The sequence below is a fragment of the Chiroxiphia lanceolata genome, chromosome 6 (assembly GCF_009829145.1).
Source record: "Chiroxiphia lanceolata isolate bChiLan1 chromosome 6, bChiLan1.pri, whole genome shotgun sequence".
Lineage (NCBI taxonomy): Eukaryota > Metazoa > Chordata > Aves > Passeriformes > Pipridae > Chiroxiphia > Chiroxiphia lanceolata.
In genome coordinates, this window is record NC_045642.1 from 47,001,577 (window position 1) to 47,028,264 (window position 26,688).

The 26,688-nt window shown below is 39.7% G+C and overlaps 1 protein-coding gene across 6 annotated transcripts in view; it reads right to left on the minus strand.

The window, feature by feature from the left end:
* The window catches only part of KCNK10 (potassium two pore domain channel subfamily K member 10), a 70,100-nt gene that overhangs the window by 24,089 nt on the left and 19,323 nt on the right, over nucleotides 1–26,688 (minus strand). Inside the window, exons 1-4 of one of the 6 annotated variants that reach the window (XM_032691579.1) lie at nucleotides 21,124–21,142; nucleotides 16,597–16,925; nucleotides 7,596–7,713; nucleotides 4,836–4,996 (exon numbers count right to left, since the gene is read on the minus strand). In XM_032691579.1, coding sequence (XP_032547470.1) covers nucleotides 4,836–4,996; nucleotides 7,596–7,713; nucleotides 16,597–16,925; nucleotide 21,124 — 609 coding nt within the window. In that variant the 5' untranslated portion in view covers nucleotides 21,125–21,142. Of the gene's footprint in view, nucleotides 1–4,835; nucleotides 4,997–7,595; nucleotides 7,714–16,596; nucleotides 16,926–18,845; nucleotides 18,865–20,611; nucleotides 21,021–21,123; nucleotides 21,143–26,688 lie in introns of those variants that run through there. The other 5 variants (XM_032691578.1, XM_032691580.1, XM_032691577.1 and 2 more) reach the window with 5 other exon arrangements.

The window sequence follows — 26,688 nt, forward strand, 5'->3', positions numbered from 1 at the left end:
CAAAGAAGCCAAAAATCTGTAAAAGGGAGTTGAATCTCTAAGAGAAAAGGTAGCTAGGGTAAATCACATGTATTCAGAAAGACAAACAACAAAGTTTAGGAAAGGTAGAGCTTTGGCAGTTGCTAAAAGGAAGCTTTTCACCAGCTCAGTTGGACTACTCTCACTCCTCTCCCCCAGCCTCATCTGATAACTGAGAACTACTTTTCCTAGGACTGTTCTAAGGTTAGGTGATGTGTACTGCTGTCTTTCAGAAAAAAATTTTAAAAAGTGTAGATCACTTTCACACCACGTGTCTCAAAACTGGAGCAAAACATGTTCCTAAGCTGAACCCTGAAAGACAGGTTAGCAGATGTGTCTGTTCTGACAAGTCCCTGCTTCAGTGAAGCCTGAGTTGCTTACAGAGGCATTGCCTTTCAGCACCAAGAATTTTCAATGGTGCAGCCTTGCTACCACCCATGTCTCTGGCTGCTCTTTCACATCCCTGTGTTGCAATTCACACTCTACCAGCTGTGCTGCCAGACCCATCCCCAGCATCCTGCTGTAAATCAGGAGTGAAAGCAGTAACCAAATCCAAGAACTGTGTTCACACTGGCTTTACCTCAGAAGCCATAAAATCCTGGAGTCCTCTCAGAAGCACACAGTATCCAAGCTGAGTGCCTGCATCTGTACTGAACTGCAAGATGAGGGAAGATCGTTCAGGTTATGCTAATCTCATCTACTTGTGGTGAGAATCTAAATACTCATTCAAAGTTTGAATAAAGACTATCTGAATTTAGCCTATATTTAACACATGATAATGACAGCTGCTGTGTTCTGTAACAGTGTGCTCTGCCTATGGAGTGCTTTCCTTTCTATCTTTAGATGGTTGCAGTCCCTGTGTGTACAGAGCAAGCCTAGAGAATGGAACTCGTTGTACTGTTTATTATAGACACATTCACAGGTTGTTCATAAGATCCCTCATATATGTAAGACAAAAATACTACTTTTATGGTTTTATGTCACCTTGAAATGCATATTTCATTTCTGTTGTGTCTGGAAAGCTTCACCAGGTGAAAAACTATTTATAGAAATTGCCACTTTTTAAATTAGATTTTAAGTGTGTACTTGCTTTTCCCAGATGTGCTGGGAGAACTGATTCATCACTGGACCTAGAAATTGAATGCTTGTGATCAGTGTATATAGTGAATCTCGTGGCCCTGTACATACCCATTTTCTGGAGAATCAGACTTGTATGCATGTAAGACCAGACTAGGAGCCAGGTTCTCCCCCAGATTACTGAAGATGGGTCATACAGGAATAATCAGTAGCTGAGAAGATAGGGCTTGTGTGGGGGAAGCTTTAGTTTACATCTCTGACCAGGTTGATATTTATTTACTTGTACCAAACATAATTACTCCAGTAGGACAGATGGCATAGACTAATCAATGCATGGTGTTCAGGATACCTCCTTATATCCCACACAGCATCACTCTGCCAGTGCTTCCCTTTCCTAAATGGTACATGAAAAGTTCCAGTTTTCACAAAGCATTACTTTGCAATTAAATATGTCCAGCCCTACCTAGTCACAAATGAATAGTTCTTTCCTTGGTTGGTTACACACTGAAATTAGTGGCAATATTTTGGATTTCAAGATGAGTGGTGGCATGTGTCCAGCTCCTCTGGGGAAATATTCTGTCAATACTGTGAGGGTACTGTATATTTGATAAGAGCAGGTCTCTTTCTAACTTCATGGAGTTCAAATTGTTCTTAAAATTCTCACAGAATGCGTGGACTGATCACTGAAACAACTAAATGTGGATTCTAAGGCCCTCATTTGTGCTGCTAATTAAGGTAGGTTTGGTGGGGCTCTGCACAGGTCATTTCAGAGGCAGCAGAAGTGCACTAGCACAGCTCTTCTGGGAGGAATCCTCCTTTCATCTTTCCAGCTATGGCAGGGGATGCCAGAGGCAAGCTGTCCCTTGTGTGGCATGGGCTCCATGCTCATGTTGGATAGCACAAGAGACTTGTTAAGGAAATGCTTTGGGTGAAAAGACTGCTGTGCCAACAGAGAAATCTTCCTCTGCTCCCCACCTGCCAGTGTATGCACACTGCCTCTTACCTAGCTTCAAAAATATCCTAACCTCAATGAAAGATCAAGTTGCCTTCAAATCCCATCTACCTCTACAGACAATGACAAAGTTGCAAGGATTTCAGGAACTCTTGGCTACCCTGACACCAGCCACGCAGTAGGAGTGAATGGGATAAACAGAGTCAACTGGATACAGGCAGAAGCAAAGTGCTGAGGCATATGAACATGGAAACTTGACGCAGTATACACATGCAGTTTCTTCACATTCTTTCTACAAGAAACAGGACTGTCCCAAATTGACCTTGAGGACAAATAATACAGGTAGTTAGAGAATTCCATCATAGAGACTCCACTAAAAGGCCCGTGGGGGAGACCTAGCACTGATTTCCATTTCTGTTAACTGCTTTTCAAAACAACATGCCTTTTATGAGAAACTTGTCACAGGCTTTTTGAAAATTCAGTTTGTGATATCACTAGATCATTGATACACACTCAGTGACCACTGAGCTAGCTCCAGAAGATTTGTCAGGCACACCGCACGACATTATATTATGCTTTTTAGTATCTTTTTATCCTATGTCTGTTCCTTCTAGTTTCTTGCTAACTATTCTCCTAATTTTTATGTTCCTTCTTTAAAGGCTGTAGCAGGTTGTTTTACGCCCACAAACATGCTGAATTTGAATGCCTTAAGGAGACAATTAGGAAGTAAGATACAGGAGTTACATATTGAATTAAATTTTGTTAGTGCTCAGAATTAAATCAAGAACTGTTAGTCCACTTGTGGGTTCACCTGATCAGATCCAAATATTTATGAAGCCCAAACATGTAAACACAATGTGATAATAAATTATATAATTACTAACATTATAATGATTATTATATCCTGCATATGTAAAATGTTATGTAAATAATAATTTAAAGTGAAGCTATTGGTATTTAGTTATTAAGATGTATGTAAATTGTAAACTCTATCAGGAATATTTCAAATAGCTGAAACCTATTACTAAGAATAATGAAGGAAATTATGTATAACCCTGTCCACCAAATCACAAAAGAATAGATGTAATGGATTTATGAGAATCAAAATCAAAGGAATAAACATACATCTTTGCTAAACAAGAAGACCACAGATCTCTAAATTCCTCTGGAAGCTGACAAAGTACCAAGGAGAAAAACAAATAGTTTAGATGGCTATAAACAGCAAGCAACTGCATTAACTCAAGAAAAGGAAGGAATACTTGGAATACCAAGAGAACTCACATTATTTGCCAAAGGGCTATATTCTGTATGAAATATTAGTATCAGCGTTCATCTGTGAATCTTAAAATACTTTGAGTATGTATTATGCTTTAGCAGGGAGGTCCCTTCCAACCCCAACCATGCTGTGATTATCTGATTAATCATTAACTATCATGCTGACACTTTACTGGTCTTTCCATGTCACTAGGAAAGTCACTCAACAGACAATTAATCAAAGTTTTTTGACTCTCCATTCATATCATGACTTCAGGATTGTTGTTTTTCTTGGGCAGAAGCAGGCTGGAAAGTTCAGAGACTCCACTGAAGAGAAGCAAGTATAATAAAATGGTAGGCAAAACAGAAACTAGAGATCTTGCTACTTCTGTTTTTGCAGAACTAACCTGAGACACTTTTCAATAACCTTATTTTCATTTAATGAAAATACAGGCCCTTTTCAAGTGCTCCCCAGACAGGTATGTAGATGCTTACTCACCCATAATCACTAGTCACCTTTTTCCACATTTAGTCTGAGAGATACTACTTATGGCTGGTCTGGGACACTCCACTGTCATTTAATCAAAATAGAAATTGCTCATACTCCAGTCTAATACTTAATTACTTTCTTTCAAAGATAGTTACAACTAATTTGCTCTCATCTGTGGGAATGTTTTAGAAATAGATGCCTATTAGACTAACCAGCTTGGACAGCTTCTCATCCACTCAGTCCCTGGAAATTCTTATCTTCTATTATGTCACCTCCAAGGGAAGCATCATGCAGGTCACTTCTATACCTTCTGCCTCAAAGAGAGAATCCTTGAAGTGAACCATTGGCACTGCTTGTGATAAAACTGCTTACAATGATACAGACTCAAAACCAGAGGGTACTGGCAATGAAAAAGGGAAATTACATATGAGAAAATCTATACAAAAATTTAGGGTAGGTACAGAGGTAAATACCGTAAAGGTGATTTCAGTTACTGGCACTACAGCAGGTTTTTGTCATAGAGCTGCGGATGTACTCCAACACATCTGTCTGCTTGCAGTGAAGACATCACTCAGCCATCTCTCTTCCCAAGTTCACATTCACAGCAGCAACCCTACTTTCCAAGTCTTTTAGGCTTTATTAGTAATACAGTCAGGACCTACTCTGCATTCCTGTTCCTCCAGAAGTTATACTACCACTACCTTCTCTCTGTTTTCAGTAAACGGACATTTATGTCCAAAGCAACCTGTGGTGTTTTGAAGGCTATTTTACAACCATTCCTTGTAAAGAATATAGCTTAGGAGATACATTCCCCAGAGATACCCTCAGTAAGGAAATTCAGAGCAAGACCTATAACCCCTGCATCACCATCTAGAGAAGTCTGTTTCTCTCCACTGGCTACGGAGGCCCTTAAAGACATTAACCATAATCTCAACTAGACATGTAAATATTTCATGGTGCCCAACATGTAAAAAGGGTTGCAGGGCTAATAGCAACAGAATTAAGAGCTATACAACAGTAGCAAAAAACTGACAGTGAACTTACTCTGAAAACTTTTTCCACCCTTGCAATACCCTTCCCAAAGATGGTTCCAAGTTGGTCTCCAATCCCAGCCAGCAAGAAGCCAAACAGTGGAATCCCAAAAATGGCATACAGGATGCAGAAAACCTTGCCTCCAACAGTGCTTGGGGCCATCTTCCCATACCCTGAGGAGAAAAACAATTGTCAGACTCTCATGACTTATACACAGCTTTTTAGAAAAAAACTAATAGGATTTAAAAAACTGCTCTTCCTGCAGGCATATCTGTAATTCCTGTTTATAGACTTTCCATGGCATGATGTCATTTCCCAGGCAAGCTACTCCCTGCTATTCCATTCTTCTTTTAGCCTCAGTTACCTAGATTTTCTATAGATTCAGCCTATCTAAAACTGTTGTTTAATTAATTAATCTAGCTTGACATCATGGCACAAAAATCCCTCCATGCTGGCCTAGTGCCTGCATGCTGCTGCTCCTCTTGGCCTGTGCCAATGGTCTCCTGATGGGAGTGTGATTCACCTGGAAAGAATCATTTTCAGTGGTTAGCTCATAATTTCCTAAGCCCCTCATCATACTGATCAGTTACACTGCAGCCTCCAAACTACCCACACTATGCAAATCTGCCCTTGAACTCTTTATTCAGTAGAGCATTATGATTCCAGTAGCCATAGTATTTCTATTAAAATGTTACAGAGAAAAAACCCAAGAATTGTGACAGTAATAGTTGCAATGTTTTATTTAAGATCAGGTATCTTTATTGAAATGTTATAGATATTTGAATTCTAACTACACATAAGTACTAGAATATTAAAGATTATCACACAGTCACAAATCACTGATAAAACAAAGCATCCAGAGAAGTGGAGATCTAAGAGAGTGTCTGGTCCTCATCCTGTTAGGTTAGTGACACTGGCACTGGATATATCTCTCTGTCATGGGATGGTGAAAGAACTATGCTGACATACAACACTGTGTGTCCCATAACCTACTGTCCTTTTCATGATCCCAGATTTCTCCTAATAGTCCAAAAAAATCCAGGCTCCACAGGTCACTGGACTGCAGTTGACCAGCTAGTCTGCTGATTTTCTGCCTAAGAGGAGCCCTAATGGGCCTCTCTGGTGGATAAACTAAAGTCATTTTTATGCCCTGACAAAATACACAGACTTTATGCAGCCTATAAAAGTCTCATTCATGAAGAATTTAAAACAAATACGGGCAAAAATCCAAGGTCTTTTCAATACGTTATTTAAATAGCAAATGTCAATGAATATACCTAAATAAACTATGCCTACACAGGGCATTTATTTTAATGAGTATTTTAAAAGCTTGTCACTTGGGTCTATTGAGTAAACAAATATTAAGAAAGGGTTTTCTTACATTTGAATCAGAAATGTTTCCTCTCTTGCCACCCGCTGGTTTTATGCTACCATTAAAAATACATGGTAATGTAGCTTAATATATAGGGTCTTTATACAATCACTCTTTCCTCCTCACTCTGACAACAAAGAAAAGGCAGAGCCAAAGGCACAGACTCCAGTTTGAGATGATCACCACAGTAAGTATTCCAATTGCCACAGGATTTTTTTGTTATATTACCTGCATAAAAAACCTGCAGAATTTAGTCAGATTCTCACACTTCAATGAAGGGTTATGTGATTGTCAGGTTATTTGTCTGTACAGTCACCAGTGTGTGCATCACAGCTTTAATATGGAGAATCACTTTATCCACTATTTAAAGCAGAATAATACTCAAAGGCAATGCAAACAAAGAGCAACAATTTGCCAGTTGTTTCCAAATAATCAGATCTCTTGCTCTCTAACTATGACAGCACTGAGATGAAGCTTAAAATTGTAAAACTACTCTATAATTATTAGGGGATTAACTTTATCATCAATGTTATTGGTTTATTTTCTTCTTCCTTCAGACTATTCTCTGAAATCCCAGCTGGCTGAACACTCTTCAAGAGATGAACTGGCTTACAGAGGAGAGAAGCCTTAGGATATCTAAGGCTAACATTCAGAGATCAAGAGACTTATTACATGGGACACAATGCATGGAGAGACAGATGATAAGGGCATGAATTATCTTAGTAAAATTAGTGGTTCAAGAAAAGTGAATAGAGCAGTTCAATATACCCCTTCATTTAATAGAGAAAAATGCGTCAATAATTCAAGGCCATGAATTCTAAAATGAAAAAAAGGTGGATTTTTTTACACAATGTATAATTTGTGGAATTCCTTCCAATTATTCATATGAAAGCAAGTAAGGATTTAAAAAAGGATGCAATACTTATGGGAATATATTTCCAGTTACAGGGAGTAGGATATGAGAAGAATTGCTGATATTAAACTTCAGAGCAGAAGCCAAAATTAGCTGATGTACTTAGGAAGAAAGTTACCCTTATGGGCAAATTCATCTATAACATTAAAATCCAAATTCCCAACAACCACAGAATTTCACTGGGTACTGCTTCTTCATCTTTTTAGTGAAAATTGAGACTGTGTGCATGTACATCAAGAACAGGGTTATAAAGCCTGCATCAGTATTACCTGTTTTCAGCTCAGCATTGCTGTTCTATCCTACTTGTGTAAACTGCTTCTGACACTTCCCTAGAGACCCAATGCCCTTGGCACATACCAGAGGCATGCCTTCTGCAAACTGAGAGGAATACGGTTCAGCTACTTTATTTCTTTGTGGCCTACCTTCCTCAAATTTATTTCATTATTCCGGTCTCAGTGTGACTATGTATTTTAAAAAATAAACATACCTATAGTTGTGATGACTGTTCCAGCAAAGAAAAAGGCACCTCCAAGGTCCCAATGACTGCTGGTGTTAGAAGAAGGTCCTACAGGACTGACTCCTGCATTATCAGCATCAACAGCATGCTGCAAAGAGACAACAAATCAGCCTTATGCATGTCTCACTGTATCCTATGCAAGCTGGTATAGGCTACAAAGGGAAATTTCTAGGACCATGGAAACAGCTTAGGTTTAAGCTTTTCAATATGTGCTCAAAGGATAGTAGCATCTTCTGTATGCAGAAGTTGAATATATGACTGCACTGAATAGCCATTAAGGTGGAAGAAAGATACAATGTATTAAAAAATTACAAAAGATACAAAGAAGTTGAGAAGTAGAGGACTGACGCCACAAATTGATCCATAAATACCATTCTTGAAGCAAGTACTGCCAAAGGAAAAATTCCCCAAGGGGAACAGCTGATGTTAGAAGCAGCTAGAAGGGTGGTAAATACAAACAACATTTGTGAAGTCAATTGAAGCTAATCAGCCAAGGATTTTAATTTCCAGACAATTAATAATTGATTAATTTATATTTTATGCTAACTAGAGAAAAAATATGGTGTGTGTATATATATATATTCATCTGAATTGCTCTAAGTTCACTTTTGAGATTCTCTTTGGCACATATTCTCTAGTTGCTTGTAGATCTCATGCAAGTTACTGTCCATCATAGAGAAACTCAGATCTTACCTTGGAACAACAGCTAAAATTACTGCCTTTATCCTTCACAAATGTTCCCAACTAAGTTTAATTTCCACAAAACCACTGCAAAGGAACTAAGCTTTTCTCTTTCTGCCTCTTAACATTTCCAGCTCTTTGCCTTTCTCCCATTCTGCTCCAACCTCACTTCATGTTGCTGTTATCACACTACTCACACTACTGTCAGATCTTTTCCTCTTCTCTCACTCTAGTATTTGTTCCTCCTTCTAAATATTGCCACCAGTCTTTAGCCTTGGTAGTTTTGGTGAACTTCTTGCTGGACTCAACAGGAGAAGCAAAGTGCTACCTCTTACATCCTCTCTGTCTTTGTCCACACAGAATTCCCACCTATCAATACAGGTTTGTTTTCACTTTTTCCATTTTTTTAACCACTTCTTTTTTCCCCTCTGACTTATGATCTATAAATTGTCACTGTGATTTTATATTTCACCTTTTCCTATACAGTCCATGTGCAAAGCAAGGGTAACCATTTTATTTTACCATTGTCCCACTTCTCACCTGTTCATGTCTATGATTTCTCTCCTGATCTTCTCTATAACCTCACATTCACTTGGGTTTTAGCACTGACTTTTAAATACATCGATCTAACACCACTTCTCTCCCTAGCCTTCATGATTCACTTTTCATTAATCTCTTCCCTCCAATGGCTTATTTACCATACTTTTTTCTTTTCTTCCTCTTCCATTTTGCACTTTTTCTCACTCATTTTTTGCCTATATTTCCAACTGACTTCATGCTCATAAATATTCCTCTACTGCTTTTTTAGCTTGGGCTAGTTTCAGCTAATCTACTTCCAGTTTTTAGTTATTCATCACACTGCCCCACAAAAAGGGAAAGGAGTGGGAGAAGAGGCACATGGGCAAGAACAGAGACAGCTCTATCTAAAGAGATCAGTACGGGGCAGTCTTTTTTAAAAGCAGAGTGGTTACATGCCAGGCTAACCTGATTGTGAAACTACAGCACAAGCAAGCTTCAGGGTGGACTGGTTGCATTTCACATGGGCAGAAAGCCAGGGTTCCTCAGGCACCTGTCCATACCTCAAGAAACAAGGATATAGAGAAAGGAAGTGTTTAGGACCAAACCCTTTGAAAGGGCTTCTGTACCAGTTGCTGACATATTGCAGGTGGTGTTAAAGCAGAGATCATTTGTTAGTTTATGCAGAAGAGCATAAATCACCATAACAGACAGGTTGCCTGTTTAAATAGGCCATGACACACTGTCAGCTACCCTGGCATGCTTCTTCTGCCAAGGAATGCTGCTTGCCTTCCCTTTCAGTGAGTGAATGTCAGCAAGCTAATTACACTTAAATTGCATTTGAGTTTACACAGTTTAGCAAGTCTATTAGGGCCAAACACTAACCCCTGAAGTGAAGGAGTGTCCCGTTGCCTTAGATAGCTTTGAGATTCTCCGGCTCCCTTCTCATCCTGAATATATTCATTTTTTCTTTAAAGCTTGACTGACATCATTCATTTATAAATATCCAACTATTCCAATGCTATATTTTAATACATAGCATTTTGCATACAGCGATGACAGGACAGAAAGCAAACAGCAAGACAAAATCAGTCTACAGTTAACAGCACTTAGTTTCAGGTCATGCAACAAGCAAAGGATGCCTTACTACTACCACCACAAGTCCACCTACACAGAAGTATCCTACTAGATGAAAACTGACACAAAACTCAAACAGGAACACTGTCACTGGCAAGACTCTCCCAGTTCACACAGACCATGAAATTTTACAACAGTTTCCAATCTGTGAAACCTCAGATAGGCTTTCCAGAGTTCTAACCACTCTGTTGACAAACCTTATATATTTAAGATATTTTAAACTAGTAGTTTCAGCTATTTTTATAGCTGAAGTATCATTGAAAGTAACAGGTCATCAAAGTACCCAAAGCTGTTTCACACTTACTCCTCTCCTGATCCCTTCTTCCTTCTCAAAAGGAGCTACAAGCACAGTACACAAGCACACAATATTTTTTCACTATACTTCATTAATTGAAAGAGCAATCTTCTTTAATGAATAACTACCAACCTAGGGTAATTCTTCTTTTGAAATTCAAGGAAGGCAATAATTTGAAATACCTCAAAGGGATGAAATTGTCTTCCTTGCTGTTCAAGTAATGAATGTATGCTAAAGCCAACAGGCAGGTTGGAGTGAAGGAAATTAAAAACTACCAATGTAAATGCAAGCACTAAATGTTATTTGTTTTTAAAATCATGTATTTCTGATCACAATTTTCAGTTTGGTTCACTGTCATTGTACAGATGTGTATTTTACGCTCGGCCCCTTTGGTATCGGCATACTACAGTCTCTCTGTAACCAAAAAGACGTGGTCTGGTGACATGGTCTGCATGGGACTGAAGGCAAATCTGCCAGCAAAAGCCCAGCATTTGTGGTGATACTAGGACAACTGAATCCTGTATTCCCAAAGAGAGTGCAATCCAACTCCATATCAGTGTGGAATAGGCTTTATCAATTCCACTTGTTGATATTCAGGCAGCAATATTTAAATACTTTTAAACGAGGGATGGCTCCATACTGGGCTGCTTAGTTGTTAATATATAGGACTCAAAGCCCAGAGAAAAGTACAGTGAACATTAATCTGTATCACCAGGTGTCAAGAGTTCTTCCCCACAACATAAGGACACAATAGTATCTCTTCTCAATGGATATTAGAACAATGATATTCTCCTTATACCAAACAGAAACTACTGGGGTTTCACTGTCCCTGCCCCACAGCACCATACAAGTGTGGGACTCCAGCTTGCTGCAGATCTGCCCTGCCCAGCCACAGGCTCCATCGAGCTGGGGCCTGATCTGTGGGCTGGTGTCCTGGCCCAGCCTCAGCTTGTCCCCATCCCAAGGGAGGCACCTCATAGTCTGGACTCGGGGATGTCCCTGACTGCTCACAGCCAGCCATCCTCCCTGGTGGAGGTTGGGGTGGGGTCCACAACTACCAGCTCCCTGTCACCTGGGGTGTAGGTTGTCCTCACTGTACCCAAATCCTCCTTGGTGTGTGAGTAAGTACATGCCAGCTTTCACTAATATATTAGGCACATTCTTACATACTTATTTAGATCACTAAATAAGATGGATGTATCAAGAAAAAGTCTAGAGTTATGCCCATAGGCAACAAGATAGATGTGAGCTAGTGCAGCTGATGAGGAGACAGAAACCTCTGGGAAGAAAGGCCTGGTTCATTTGTTCATGTTTGCATAATTCCTCTAGTAAGATCCCAAGCACAAAGAAGACAAATCTTTTCCAAGGACAAGTATAGTAGCCTTCTTGAGTGCTGAGCCACTCAAAGGATGTACCTACCCTATGTGTAATCAAGGATAGGAATTTAATAAGAAAAGAAGATTCTTGACATTTTTTTTACTACTTCTCTTAATTTCTCTCCATAGATCATGCTAATCTAATAATGATTATCTCCTTCTACAATTCTTTTCCAAGTAGATTCCTGTCAGGCATACAAAAAGTTGTTTCAATTGCCTTTCATGCTCAGATGTTTCTCTATTAGGATTATTAGGATGCTTCTCATTAGCAAGAAGCTTTTAATAACTAATTCCTTAATAACTTTTCTCTATATGCCCTACCTCTCTCTTTACTCTCATCACTCCTCGAACTGTGATTAAGGGCTTCTCATTATAAATTTCCATTTATTCACTTTTCCCCAACAGCATTTTTGAAGGACCAAGGCCAGTAATTTTTGTTCAGGCATAATCAAAAGTAATAAGCTTTGAATGCCCATTCCTTAAATACTTTTGCCTGCTTCGTAAAGGTCTTTAAGTGGCAATCAGCCAGAGTGACCTCCTTGCACCTACAATGATTTGATTGTCATGCATGCACTGTGTTTGAGGGCAGACCTACAGCATTCAACAAGCAATATGCACATAGATCTAAGTCCAAAGGGTTTAGCTCCCTGCAAAATTCTCAGCTAAGTTTTGAAAGCAGCATAGATACAGGACAGCTGCAGACTTGTGCAGCATCCTAGGTTCCATCTGTCTCCTCTACAACTGGAATAGCTCTGGACTGAAGTTAAAAACTAGGGTGCCTGCACCAACTAGGACAGGATCCAAGAGATTTGAACTTTTTTTTCACATCCTCTAAGGTGGAACAAGCTAAAATAAAGACAAGGGAAGAAGAGAAGCTGGGATAAGACAACCTTCAGAGGCACAGCAAAAGACTCAATAATCAGATATTTACCACTTTTTTTTCACGGTGCAAATAGTCTTTTCCTGTCTTCAGCAACAGGCAATTCTTTCCCACAGTTAATTCAAAGTATTTTTTTTCACTGCTCTATTTAGAGCTTTCTTCTAGCACATGAAAGTTCTTTTCATTTTACATGGAAACACCCTTAGAAGAGAAGCTGGCTTACGACACTAGAAACCAAGCAAGCAGCTGCAAACCGAAACATCTTTACAGGATGTTCCCTTTCTTGCTTACCTTCAGGGCAAAACTAGTTCAGAACACCAATCAAAAGTGCCTATGCAAAATACAAACTCTTACTAATACAATTAGCCAATAAAGCCTAACTAGCTTATCTTCAGCTCTGCTTCTTTTCAGCTTACAGTCTAGCTCTAATGAGTTGCTGTAGTCATTAGTGGACATTGATAATGTGACTTAGTTTCCAGGTGGGTAATATTTTTTATATATATCCTATTATCACTCACACTCCTAAACTAAACCCTGGTGTACAAGGGAAAAGAAAGCAGCCCACCAATAACGTAAGTCACTTCTTACAGTAGCAAGCCACTCCATCTTGCATCATTTTGCCAGACTCATTATGAAAGCAGGGCTCATTATGGAAGTTTTTACTCATGCACAGTGCACAGGATACATAGAAACAGAACATGAATACCCTTATCAGGTCCATAGGAATTACTTTGCCAAAACACCATGATAGTCTTCCTGCCTCTCTTAATGATGGATAAAATTAGAAGCTTCGAGAGGCATAACCTCTCCATTATACACACTGTGTGCATTATTACAAAGGCAAGATGAGTTGGTTTTGACCCCAGCTACTAATAAGCCTCTGTTATGACATATAAGAACAAAAGAAATGGTTTTAGTATGTTAGCAAATGTACCTACCAATGTTATTTTTCTTTTGAACTCTGTCTAGTCACCTGAGTCCTGCTATCTTCTGCTACTTGATCTAAGAGGTACAATACAGCTAAATGTACTTAAAGCACCTGAAGTTTTATTGTCTTTTATCATATTCTAGGTTTTAGTTCTCTCCAACTCAAAAGTGTTGATATAGAACGCAGGGTTTTGTCATTTTCTTTATCTGGTATTCACTGTTTTCCAAGCTGTAGATCACAAAAGGCATTAAATAGTGCACTTGCTTCACTGCAACAAATATGTTCAGATGCAGAAATGTGCATTAAAAATGTGCACTTAAGAACTTCCACTTCAGGAGAGTTTGGACTGCACTGTGAAATACTTGGTACTATTAAGAAAAAGTTACCTGTCATTGTGTTAGTATTAGACAGACCTGAACCAAAACTCAAGAGACAAATACAAATTTAAAATACTTTGAATCTTCCTAGGGATTTGCACTGCTTTCATCACTGTATTACTTCTGAAGTCTATGAATTAACTTCCAAGTCTGGACTCAGCAGTTCACAGTTGTGCTACCAGTGCCAATATGTGCAATTGGTTATTGGAGATAAAGATTGGAAAGGATGTCACATCCCCACTAAATTTTAGCAGCTTCCTCATACGGTGCTGTACATCTTCCTCAAAGGTTTTCCAAAGGAGAATCCTTTCAAAAATTGAAATTTAGGCAAAGGTATAAATTTTTCCATCATTAGTCTTGTAAGGACCATGATAGTCCTTTCCTCTTCTTCAAAGACTGAGAGCTATCCCCACAGTAAAATAATACAAGTCAGTTCTAAGGTCTCCCTTTTTGTATTTTTCCATATTCTCCAAAGCGCAGAGGTGAATCAACATGGTCACTCTGGAGAGTATGATCTGTGTTCATTTAAAGGCTTTCAGGTAGTCAAATAACATTAATTATGAATAGTTCCCCTAGTGATAGCCAGGTGCTGACTGCACACAGCACAGCAGCCAGGACTCATGGAGGTTGCCACATCAGTCTCAACTCACAGCTGTAAAGCCAGATGCAGCATTTGGTGCAATGCAGAAATGGATTGTGCCAGGCAGGGGAATGTCACTTTTGAGATCATCGACATGAAGGCATGAAAGCACAATGTTAACCCCCTGACATTATCTTCAAGCAGTGATCCACTGTTCTTCTGTGCAAGTCAGTTACAATCAGAGTTTTCTGCATCAGCATACACAACTACATTCCTGGAGCCAGTTTCACGCCTAGACATATAGAAGAATCCAAAGAAACTTCTTCTTTATTGACAAACCTGTTTCAATATTTCACATCACTTGGCTTTAAGATATTCACATGCTAAGCTGCTAAGACCCATTTAATTTACCTTTGCAAAATGACTTCCAGTTACCCAGTGTAATGCCTGAGGACATACTGGAGTCTCAGGAGATTATAAAATTTGTTCAGAATATCTGCCTTCTAATGACACAGTATGCCTGTTCTTTATTTTAGTGTCACCACTTTTGAGGTGAAAGAAGGAAAAATATTGTGTAAAATAGGAATCGGTTTTGCTACATAGCTTAGGCTAGACAATAAGGACTGTTTAGAAATCTTACTGCTGCAGTCACTATGCAGAACTCCACCAACTTGCTCAGGTGCTTTGCTTGTTGTACCTCATATGAGTTCTGCTTTCTGCTAGGAAAGAAAGCATTTTGCATATCTTTTACTAGTGACATTCCCATTGAGGGAATACAAATTTCTTGCTTTTAGTGTTTTCAAAAAATTCTTTAATTAGCCAGCATACATTATCCAGTATCGCTGAACAATATACAATATCCAATATCCCTGAACCTTGGCAGCCTAACATGTTCACCTGTCTTTTGCAGACGCATGAAGGATGTGATGTAAGCCAGCCTTGATCCAAAACCTATATAGTCATAGCAGTGCTTATAAATTTCATTCACATAGGTGGAGAGATAGACACAATAATCCAGGAGACAGCTCTGTGTTCTTTCGAACAGCCTGAAATCACAACAGAGCTCTGGTGCAACATCCCAGAGGGAAACACTCTGTGCTCCTGGAAGGCTCAGACACAAATTCAGATCTGAAACAAGAGTCTGAAGTTCAACTTTGGAATATATTCCTTAGGTATCTTGCATTTCTTATCTAATTTTTATTTATTCTAGGCTAACTGAAAGGTTTCTACACGGAAGATACTCTTCAGAAGTCTCGTAAGATCCCTAATATTTTCCTTGTCTAAGGTTTTAATCAATGAAAGATAAATCTATCTTTGAAAGACTTTTTGTGCATGCTTCTAGATTTTCCGCTTATCCTTGCATACTTAATATTTCCTTAAAAATTTCATAGCTTTTAAATTACAAGTATTTTCTATTTTTAATGGTATACTTCATCATCCTTCATTTATTTAAAAGTCACTATAGTAAACTTGTAAGTTAATACACCAGTAAGTTCAGAATTCTTAGCTGAATATTTATTTCAAAAATCCCACCTGTCATTTTCTGTTTGCTTTTCCAGTTGCCATGTTTAATTTGGAGGAAGAATTAATAACGCTTTTTGAAAATTTACAGAGATAATAGGCAAATATCTTGCAAATTTGTCACCTCTCACAAAAATTTCTTCCAGATACTAAGTTCTGCTTTTCTTTGCACGCATCTTTCTTTATTCTAGTGAATACAAGCACCGATCTCTCCACTTATATGAACAGTGACAGGACTCAAGCAAATGGCATGAAACTGAGTTGGGAGAGGTTGAGGTTGGGTATCAGGAAAATGTTTTTCACCCAGAGGGTGGCTGAGCACTGGAACAGACTCCCCAGGGAAGCGATCACAGCACCAAGCCTGACAAAGTTTGAGAAGTGTTTGGACAAGGTTTTCAAGCACATGGTTCAAAAACATCTCGGGATATTCTTCATAGGGCCAGGAGTTGGACTCCATGATCCTGATGGCTCCCTTCCAATTCAGCTCATTCTATGATTCTATATTTACAATGCTTTGGAGACATAATTTCTGTTTCTTGACTTTAAAATGACTGGGAAAGAGTCTGCCCATTCCAAGGGCTCTGTGAACAATTTTGTTGCCCACCAACTCAGTTGACCAATGAACCACCAAGCTGTTTATCCTAACTTCCAAGAAATACTGTCTTCTTCATGTGGCCTACCTGAATCAGTGTCTCCAGCTCTATCTCATTTACACACGTGTGCTCCCGAAGAAAGTCAGCCTTCTCTAGCGCGATTGTGTTCTTCTGCATACTTTCGAAGGGCTGCTCCAGGGAATGGAAGACAAGTCCTCCCGTCACCAGGTAAACTAACACCACGACAAAGACGACCATCACTGTTTTCCAACTCATGACTGTCTGCAGACCTTGAGAAGGGGCTTCCATGGCAGCAAAAATAGTGGCTAGTGAGGAAACAGTGAATTCTGAAGATGGATGATGCCCGTTAGTTTTGGGCTCGGGCTCACAAGCTGGCACCGCTGAGGGAACAGCCACTGAAACACAAAGCAAAAAATCTTATTCAAAATCAAATTCCTTAGGGTATGACTTTGATCTTCACATACAATTTTCCTCAACACCACTTTCAAGACTCTCACATAACCATGGTCTTCACATAAATATAATTCACAGATTCTTCTCATCTAGAAGGTTCAATGTCTGCTTTGTTCATCCATACACCAGCTACCTCAAGGGGCTGCTTCACCCATTACCTCTAGAGCTCGACAGTCCAGTTACATGTGCAGAAATTTCAGAAATATGCCCAAAACCATTTATTAGAAAAGAACATGAAAATTTTTACTAGTTAGGATACATATTACACATGGCGGTGTTTGGTGAGGGAACCTGGCAGTGATTTATGTCCTTAAATCATATTACTAATAGTATTAATAGTGCTAAAAAATTGAACTGTTAATGATCAGTGATCACTACCTGACCTGGTATTGACAGAAACACAAAATGCTTTACAAACCACTATGCTGTTTGGTTGGCTAACATAAATAAGCTCATATTATTTACATGGATTCACAAAGCCATCACTTCTAAAAATGTTCTCAAAGCCTGGAAGCCTCAAAAATTTTAGCATAAATCATGTGTCAGACAAAGCATACTAGACATCTGAGGTCAAAGTTACATGCCAAGCACAAATATGGGCCTCTCAGCTTGGGATTGAGACACTGTACAGCCCAGATGACCTCAGCAGTACATCAGAGCTAATAAGCCCTGACCTCCAATCAGACTTAATAGCCTGACCGCTGTGTCAAGCTACCAAGGCATCCAAATCAAAGCTGGGTCACCCCCAAATAATTCAGGTGTCTCAGCATCACACCTCCCCACTCTCTGTTGCTAGTGTTAGCAATGGCAGGATGAGGCCAGGTTCCTCAGCATCCACTGCTTTAATGGCACCACATGTAGGCTTTGAAGATGCTGGATTCATTTTAAAACTAAGTCCTGTGTAATCTTACCATGTGGCAGCTGTCACTGGCCTGTAATTTCTTTGAAACTGGATTAATTTATTGCACATTAGACCTAAATCAGATTCCAGTTAAAATACAGTGACTTTAGGTGCATTTTTTGAACTTATTCACAATGTGTCTTGCTGTTTTGCTTAGAAATTAAAGCAGAAAAATATACAACATCCCATCACAGTGGCATCATACAGCAGTTCTATATAATTTGAACATAAAACGTGATTACATCTTGAGTCTGAAGTGAGCTACAACTCTTTCCCAATATAAACCATTTTACAATACTGAGAAATTTAAGAACTCAGCTGTTTAATACGGGCATGTTTTCCTAGAAGCAATACATCTCTGAAGCATTGCATGGGGTACAGAGTTTCCAGCTTACTTGATAACCAACAAAACACATAAATCTATAATTGCTTTACTATTAATATTTCATTTCATATGTGACTTGAAGGCTCCAGATACCAAATAGAAAGAATCCAGGATCAGAGGAAAACCTTCTGTGGTTGATTTCTTTTTTGTGTATCTCAATTTTCCAACACTCCATGGCACAGCTGCTCAGTTTATCCATCAAAAGTCATTATGGTTCCCAACACTTATCAGCCAGGATGGAGTAATATCAAACTTAAAAAGGTATTTTCCCTTACCTCCAGATACATTTCATGTAAGTTTTAATAACTTGGAGTAAGAACAGGGAGAAGAGTGACCGTGCTAGAAAGAAGTCACATTTTTTGTAAGATATCAATATATTTATTCTCTAAATCTCCTTAAAGTATTATTGTAATAGATACAGTGAGTTTCAGCAGGATATACCAGGACAGTATTCAGAAGAAACATAAAGTAGTGAGGTTGTGTGAAGCAGTCAGAACCTCTCTTCCCCTGCAGGCAAACATCTTAAATCTAAGTTACAACATCTCCTTACTGAACTACAGAAATCTGAGTACTCACCGAAGTGGCTCAGCTGATGTAACTGTGTAACATAGCTTCCATGGATTCCATGGATTCCATGGAATTCAATCAATTTGCATTAGAGCCAGTAACTACCATGTCTATTGTGAATCAACACAAAATCTTGAAGCCAAGAGGGCTGATTTTGCACACTTGAGATTACTCAGCAAAATAGACTCAAGATTCAAGGCTCACATGGCAAGAAGAGTGCAGAATTCACGTGAGAGAAAGAGCATGCTATGATTTTTTTAAATAGCTATCCACCTTACCACAACTGGCATAGTCCAGTGTAGGCTGGGTGAGCCTTTCAGGGGAAAGAGATGCCTGCCTTTGATATCCCACAAATGTAAGTCAAGAGGATGAAATTCAAGAGCTGGTAGCAGGAAAACAGCTTTTGTGAGTTTTCTTTTCCTCTCTGCTAGTATAAATGTTGTTTCTTATTCAAATCATGTTTCTGGCAAAGTGTTAATAAAAGCTTTACAGTAAAATCATGGCCTGTTTGATTCTGTCTTCTTAGGAAAATGTGTTGTACTGATTTAAGAACCAGATGGACAGTTCAGGTTAGAGAATGTAAAATGTTCTTATAAATATTTTCTCACTTAAACAGCTCAGTGGATTACTGTGCTCAGCTTGTTTATCTCTAAAATAAAATATAACTCTTTTCTGAAGAACTGTGTTTGTCTTTCATTTTCTATTAGTAATAGCTACCCTAAGTGAACGTAGAACTGTTGATTCTGAAGTATTTTATATTATATAAACAAATACACAGGATGACTCTACTAAAGCAGCGAGTTAAGCAATTGATGTATAACAGAAATGGTCTTCTTACAAAGCCGATGCACAAGGCACAACTACAGTCAATACTCAGAGATTTTAAGCAGCAGCAGTTAGGTGTTGAAAAAACAGTGTAGATACTCCATCTAGCAGTTCTCTCACCCTCTACAACAGGACAGTGGGGTCAGTGACTTAAGCACATGGTAAAAAGTCAGAAATCCTGATTTCTAATCGGAACATTGCCTCTGTGAAACTGTGCTCTCACAAAAGAGCTGCCATTTGTCTTTAAACCATGGTTTCATCAGCTGCAAAGAGATAAAATAGTGCTTTTCTAGCAAAAGTGTCCTGGAAGAGTCCATGTCTGAATGTAAAACATAAACTTCCAGAAGTTTAACAAGTAGTTTTACTGAAATCAAAGAATGGACTACAGTGGCAATTCAACAGTTTGCAGAGGTATGTAAATAGTTTAAAAAATAAAGGCATACATAAATTCTTGGATTTGTAGAACTGGTTTAGACATGTTTACAATAAATGCAGAACAATTCCTACTTTATTTGTTCATGTTTTTTCAAAACAAGCTGGTGTCAGAACAGCCTTTTCCCAGACCAGAGTCTCATCCATATGTGTTTGTTAAATCATATCAAAGAAGGTTTAATCTACCTCAGTGAAAGTGATGATGAATCTCTACTCACATGCATGCACTATATTAGCAGACAGGTAATCTCAAAGAAACAGGAACCCTCAAATTAACACACCAGTGTTTCCAAACAGGCCTTATCCCAGTAAAAGGATGACAGAGGGGAAAGAAAGGTGAGTTGCTGACTATTTGGATAAGCTTCAAAATAAAGCAACTGAAGACATTAATGTTAGAAATGAAATTGCAATGTTAGGATCTGTACAGTTGTTCACATCCAAGATCACCATGCTACCTGCACTTATACAGGCTAACGGCAAAGCCAGGACTCCCATTGATATGTGAGGAGCTTAAATACCTGAGAATACTGCTAATATTGATGAGAATTAAGGAAGTAAGACTTTCACTCACTGTCAAGATGACAGGGGCAAAGGTTAACTCGTTATAGTTGTAGGTGTTTCCCTTGTAAGATGAACAGAAGGCCCAATACGTTGACCAGGCCCAGACCATAGGGGTGTCTGGTGTCTCCTGAAGCCTGGGTTACAGACGTCTCCAGGACACTTTTCAGCTTGGTACGGCCCTCAGACTACTGCCTGTTCCTGATCTTCCACGTAGAGGTCAAGGAAGTCGCCACACATGGTCCGAGACTAATCAAAAAGGACTTCTGGGCCTTCAGACGTTTGGCCAGGGAATCTGGAGCATGAGTTATAGCCTCCTCTGTAGTTACAGTTGAAGGTAGCAACATGGGAAGAAACGGACAGACTGAGTCTATGGCTCCATGGCTGGTGTCACCAAAACCAAAATTTTGGGGGTTTTGACAATGAAATGACCTCCGCAGCACCAGGCATGTTGGCATCAGACAGGACTCACTTTTCTCAGCAAGAGAAGGAGTCTTTGCTCAGGAACTAGCAAGGCTCACAGGCAGAGCTTTAAACTAGATGAAAGGGGGGAGGGAGCCAGTATCAGGCTCGACCCTGGCAAGCTGTGGGATGATATGCAACTAGACAGAGAGACAGGGTGCTGGTGAGGGCACTTTGCCAGTCACTCCAAACTGTGCTAGGCACATTGGAGCACACTAGAAGCCTTAGGGAGATAAGCCAGTCAGTCCTGAGGTAACAGAAGCCACAAGAAAACACCAGGGAAATATCTGAAAGGAATAATGGGGTGTTTGGCTAGGAAGGCAACACACACAGCAGCCCAGCAATCCCCAGGAGCAAGATGTTGGGCAAGGAAGGCAAGAGTCTGGCATAGCTGAAGTTGAGTAAGGAAATGCTGGTCAAACTAAAGGTAAAGAAGCAAATGCACAGACAGTGGAGACAAGGACAGGTTAGCTGGGAAGAGTATAGAGACGAAGGTCAGTTTTGTAGTGATGGGGTGAGGAAGTCCAAGGCCATGGTGGAACTGAACCTCACAACGCATGCAAATAATAACAAGAGTTTCTACTGGTATGTTAACAAGAAAAGGAAGGTCAAACAAGGTGTAGCCCCTCATAGAAACAATGGTGGTAAACTGTTAACAATGCGTGAGAAGGCTCAAGTACTCAACCACTTTTTTGCTACTGTCTTCAGTGACAATCTCTCTACTCACACCTCTCAATTAAGCATAATGGTGATTGGGAGAGAGCAAAGTTCTTTTGTTTCTTTAGCAAGTGCTAAAGATCAGGTTCCTGAATGTACAGAAGTCTATGGGACCCAGTGAGATACATCCCAGAGTCCTGAGGGAATTGGCTGACGTAGTTGTCAAGCTACTCTCCATGACACTTGAAAAGTCATGGCAGTCAAGTGAAGTCCCAGGTGACTGGAAAAGGGGGAACATTGAACCCATCTTTAAAAGGGTAGAAAGGAGGACCCTGGGAACTACCGACCTGTCAGCCCCATCTCGGTGCCTGGGAAGATCACAGAACAGATCCTCCTAGAAGCTATGCTATGGCACATGGAGGACAGGGAGGTGACTTGAGACAGTCAGCACAGGTTCATCAAGGGAAAGTCCTGTCTGGCAAACCTAGTGACCTTCTATGATGGAGTGACTACATCAGTGGCCAAGGGAAGGGCTACAGATGTTATTTATTTGCACTTTGACACACAATATCCTTCTCTCTAAATTGGAGAGACATTGATTCCGTGTTAGATGGATAAGAAACTGGTTGGGCAGTCACATCCAGGGGGTAGTGGTCAGCTTAGAGTCTCAATGGGTATCAGTGACAGGTGATGTCCTGCAGGGCTCCATACTGGACCAGTGTTAATTAATATCTGATTTCATGACACAGACAAAGGGATCAAGTGCACCCTCAGGCAAATTTACAGATGACACCAAGCTGAGTGGTGCGGTTGACACACCTGAAGGACAGGATCCGTCAGAGGGACCTGGACAAGCTTGAGAAGTGGGCCCTAACTCCAGCCTTCCAGCACCTGAAGGGAGCCTACAAGAAAGATGGAGCAACTTTTTACAGGGCCATGTAGTGATAGGACAAGGGGGAATGGCTTCAAATTAAGTGTAGATTTAGATTACATATTAGGAAGAAATCCTTTACTGTAAGGGTGGTGAGGCCCAGGAATAGGCTACCCAAAGAAGAGGTGCATGTCCCATCCCTGGAAATGTTCAAGGTCAGTTTGCATGGGGCTCTGAATAACCTGGTCTAGGGGAAGGTGTCCTTGCCAATGGCAGGGGGGGTGGAACTAGATGAACATTAAGGTCCCTCCTAGCCCAAGCCATTCCATGATTTTACAAGGATTAACGCAACTGAAGCAGTTCACAGTTGGACTAGATGACTGTTGTAGGTTCCTTCCAACTGAAATATTCTACTCTAAAGCAAAACTATGCAGTAAAACACTGGAGCTATTGAAGTAATGAAGTAACCATAAGACATTGCTTCAGGTCAAACATTGTCCTTTACTACTGTAGGTATGCTTTTCTTCAGGAAAACAGTGTTTCTAAGAACAGGTTAGACTTATTTCTGCCAGAAATATCTAGGTATAGTTGGCCCTGCTTTACAGCAGCAGGGTGAGCTACATAACCTGTTAAGACTGGAAAGCAGTTCTAATTTAAAAAGAAAATCTCCAGACAGGTTCAAAGAACAGACACCTCAGAACAGCTTCAAATAAGAACCAAAATCCTGAGACGAAATTCCAACTGGCTTTTGACTACGAAAACATTAAAACATGGCTTTGCCACACTGATCTATATCCTGGCAACTATCTTACCCAAATATGCCAAGAACACAGATACCAAAGAAACCTGGTTTTAGAGGAGAGTTTCTCAAATGGTTTAAACCAAACGCAATTTTTTAAAATAAACATCTCCTCCTCTGGACGACATAATTTCTGTCTGCTGTCACAATTTCTATCTGCAAAAAATGTAAGTCAGGTTTAACAGTGTGTTATTTAGTAATTCATGTTCTTCCATAGCCCTGTGCTACGTGGGCACCCAGGAATGTATGTACATTTTAATGAGAGTATAGTAGAGTGTTCTTGACACATCTAATAAAAATGTTGCTTTCACAGGATTCAGCACAGAATACTGTGCCACATATACTTATGCATTTATAAACTCAGCAGCTGGCTTTAAGTTTGAAATATGAGGTGATCAAGAATGAAACTGGACATTTGATCCCCCATTTTAGTGGCTCCATTCAAGGAAGACAACAAGGTACTTTTGGCTAAAGTAAAATGGCTCGTTGATGTGCATCTGAAGGTAAGTAACAATATGTTTCCCCAAAATCCTAATAATATAATGGGAGGGTTTTTTAAAAGAAAGGAAATTATGCATTCTTGAAATGTTTAAATCGTCGAGTATCCAAAATTTCCCATGTCTTATGTTTGAATTAAAACTAGAAATTTAGTTAGAATTATAAAGTAATCTTATCATACAGTCCAGTTTCACTGAGAAAATTCATGAGCAAATCATCCTCCCTACAGCTTTCACAAGATCCTACACTGGGTTATCAACACTTCTACATCCTTCCTATAGCACTACTTAATAAGCCAAAATTTCTTCCTGAACTAATTTAGAAATATGATATTTTGTCAAGTGTATGATGTTTCAGAACAGAACGCTGGAGCACCAAGTCTCAGAAATGTCTGTAAGGTGCTAGCAAAGTTCACTAAACCTTCCCTGAACTGACCACTAAAAGGAGGTGGATCCACCTTCTTTATAACGGATCATAAAAGATTGGGGGATGAAGGGACTCCACTGGCCATAACTGTTTTAGAGTCCTAGCAGAAGCCTCATTTATTTCAGTTTAACTGGATAGAGTATTCTAGGCTTTTGTTTCCCACCCCAATCACCCTTCAGTTAACACACTGAAGTTAAGATCAAAAGGCTTCCTGACTAAACAGTGTGGAAAGGCAGGAAAATAAGCAGCCCATCAGTGGATAACATAACATATAATCTTGCAGTCACTTCAAGGCTCTAGCTCATCTCCAAACAGAAGAGTCTGGAGGATGTGGGTATCTAGCATTTGCTTCCGATCTCAAAATGTTCCCACAGACTCCCCAAAGTGATTTCAGATACCAGCTGCTTGGATTAAGAAAGCAGGGCTGTGCCTGAAGTTAAAGCAAGGACAAGAGGAATGTTAGAGGGACAGCAGAAGCAATCAGTGTATAAAGGGATCAGCTATATAAACTTCTCAGGAATATGTCACAAAGAGAAAATGCATGCAAGTTTACGGATGAAGGAAATTGGACTGTCCAACAGGAAGCGGGTGGTTGCTATATGCATAATGGAAGCAATGAAACATGGAAGTTTCTGTCCATGTGTAACCAAAAAATCATTAAACCATCAAAATTTTGCATTATGAGGACATAGCAAATCATTTCCAGTACTTGATTTGCTTGTTATTCCAGCCTGCTCCCCACCCCCATTCTTCATCTCTGTCTGTTGTGGGTTTTGTAGAGAGCATTCATTTAACCAGAGCAATGAATGTTGAATTTTTATAAATGGGCATTCAAAAATCTGATGCTGGTTTAGAAAGTCTGGCTTTTAGAGCAAAAATCCCAGTAGACAATGATTGTGTCTGCCTTCGTGTTTGTGCAGCATCTTTGCATGATGTGGGCTAATTAACAGGTGACATTACAGCTGTGATCAAGAAATGGGAGAAAAATCCTGCCTGCAGGCTACGATTACATATGGGGCAGAACACTGGTATCCCTGTGGCGGTTGTTCTGGTTTGAGGCACAGGAATAATAAGCATTGCTGTCTGGGGATCACGGGATCCATACAGCCATGAATCAAGAAAAACTGCTATCAGTGCTGACATGTTTTACACCAGTTTGGCCCTAGTCCCTTTGCATAGCCCCAGTGCACACAAATTGAGCAGAGAAAGTCATCGCGAGCTTGCCACACAAGGGGAATTTCGCCCTACTGTTTGTACAGCATTTTGCTGCAAACTGCCACTGAATTACTATTGCATTTACCATTTGTGAAAGCAAAGCTCGACATGTTGTTTGTTTGGGAAACACAGAGTGCCTCTGAGAACAGAGCTTTTCAATGCACTGGCACCCCATGGGTTAAATCTAACACTATTTTCCCTGAAGTGGATTCTCTAATGCAGCATTAGCGCTGCTGACTTCAGCAACATCTCAGCCCTCTGCTGTAAATGCAGTCATCAGCAGGAAAGCATTCGATGGAGTATGAAAGACAGACAGGTAAAGGCACAAAGGGCAGTATACAATAAACAAAATAGATTGAACATGCTGTTGGAACAAATGTAGCACTGATTCATCCCAATTGCTCCTTTCCCTGAGTGGGACAGGGAGAAGGGCAGTATGACAGGTTACAAAACTGCATAAAGAATAAAGTCACTGTTTGCTTCCTATTGTAGGGTAACGCTAGTGAAATAAAAGTTCATATATTGAGTTCTCCCTGTTGGTTGGCAGAGAAATGTCAGCATGTATCAAGAGGGAGTTATATCTGACCATTGCTTTGCCATCCCTGGCAGCAGATTTGGGAAATATGTCATATCAAAAGGGTTCTGCAATTTCTGTACCATTTGTCATATATTCCCATCTAGTGCTCAAAATGATGATTCTCAGTAAGTTTCCACAAAAATCTACATAATTCTGCTGCAACAGTTATAATTGAAACATACTAATTAATATTTCTTGGAATACCCTAACTACTTAATTAATCTGGAACACAGCTGTAATGAGAAAACAAAAACCCACTGTTTTATAATGTGGCTTTCATTCTTCTTCATTAGAAAACTATAGTTTAGGCAAAAATAAAAAAATCTTAAACAGTCTAAATTGGAACATGGTAGAAATTAAGAAATCAGTGTGGTCTGAGTTAAGGCATCTATGGAAAAAATCTTCCCAACTATGGCAGTCTTCACACAGTGGTGATGCTGGTGGCCCTGTAGATCAGCAGAACTAAGGGAAACTCAAGCCTCTTCTTTCTTCCCAGAGAGCTTCTTTAGTGGCAGACAAGAACATTAGCTAT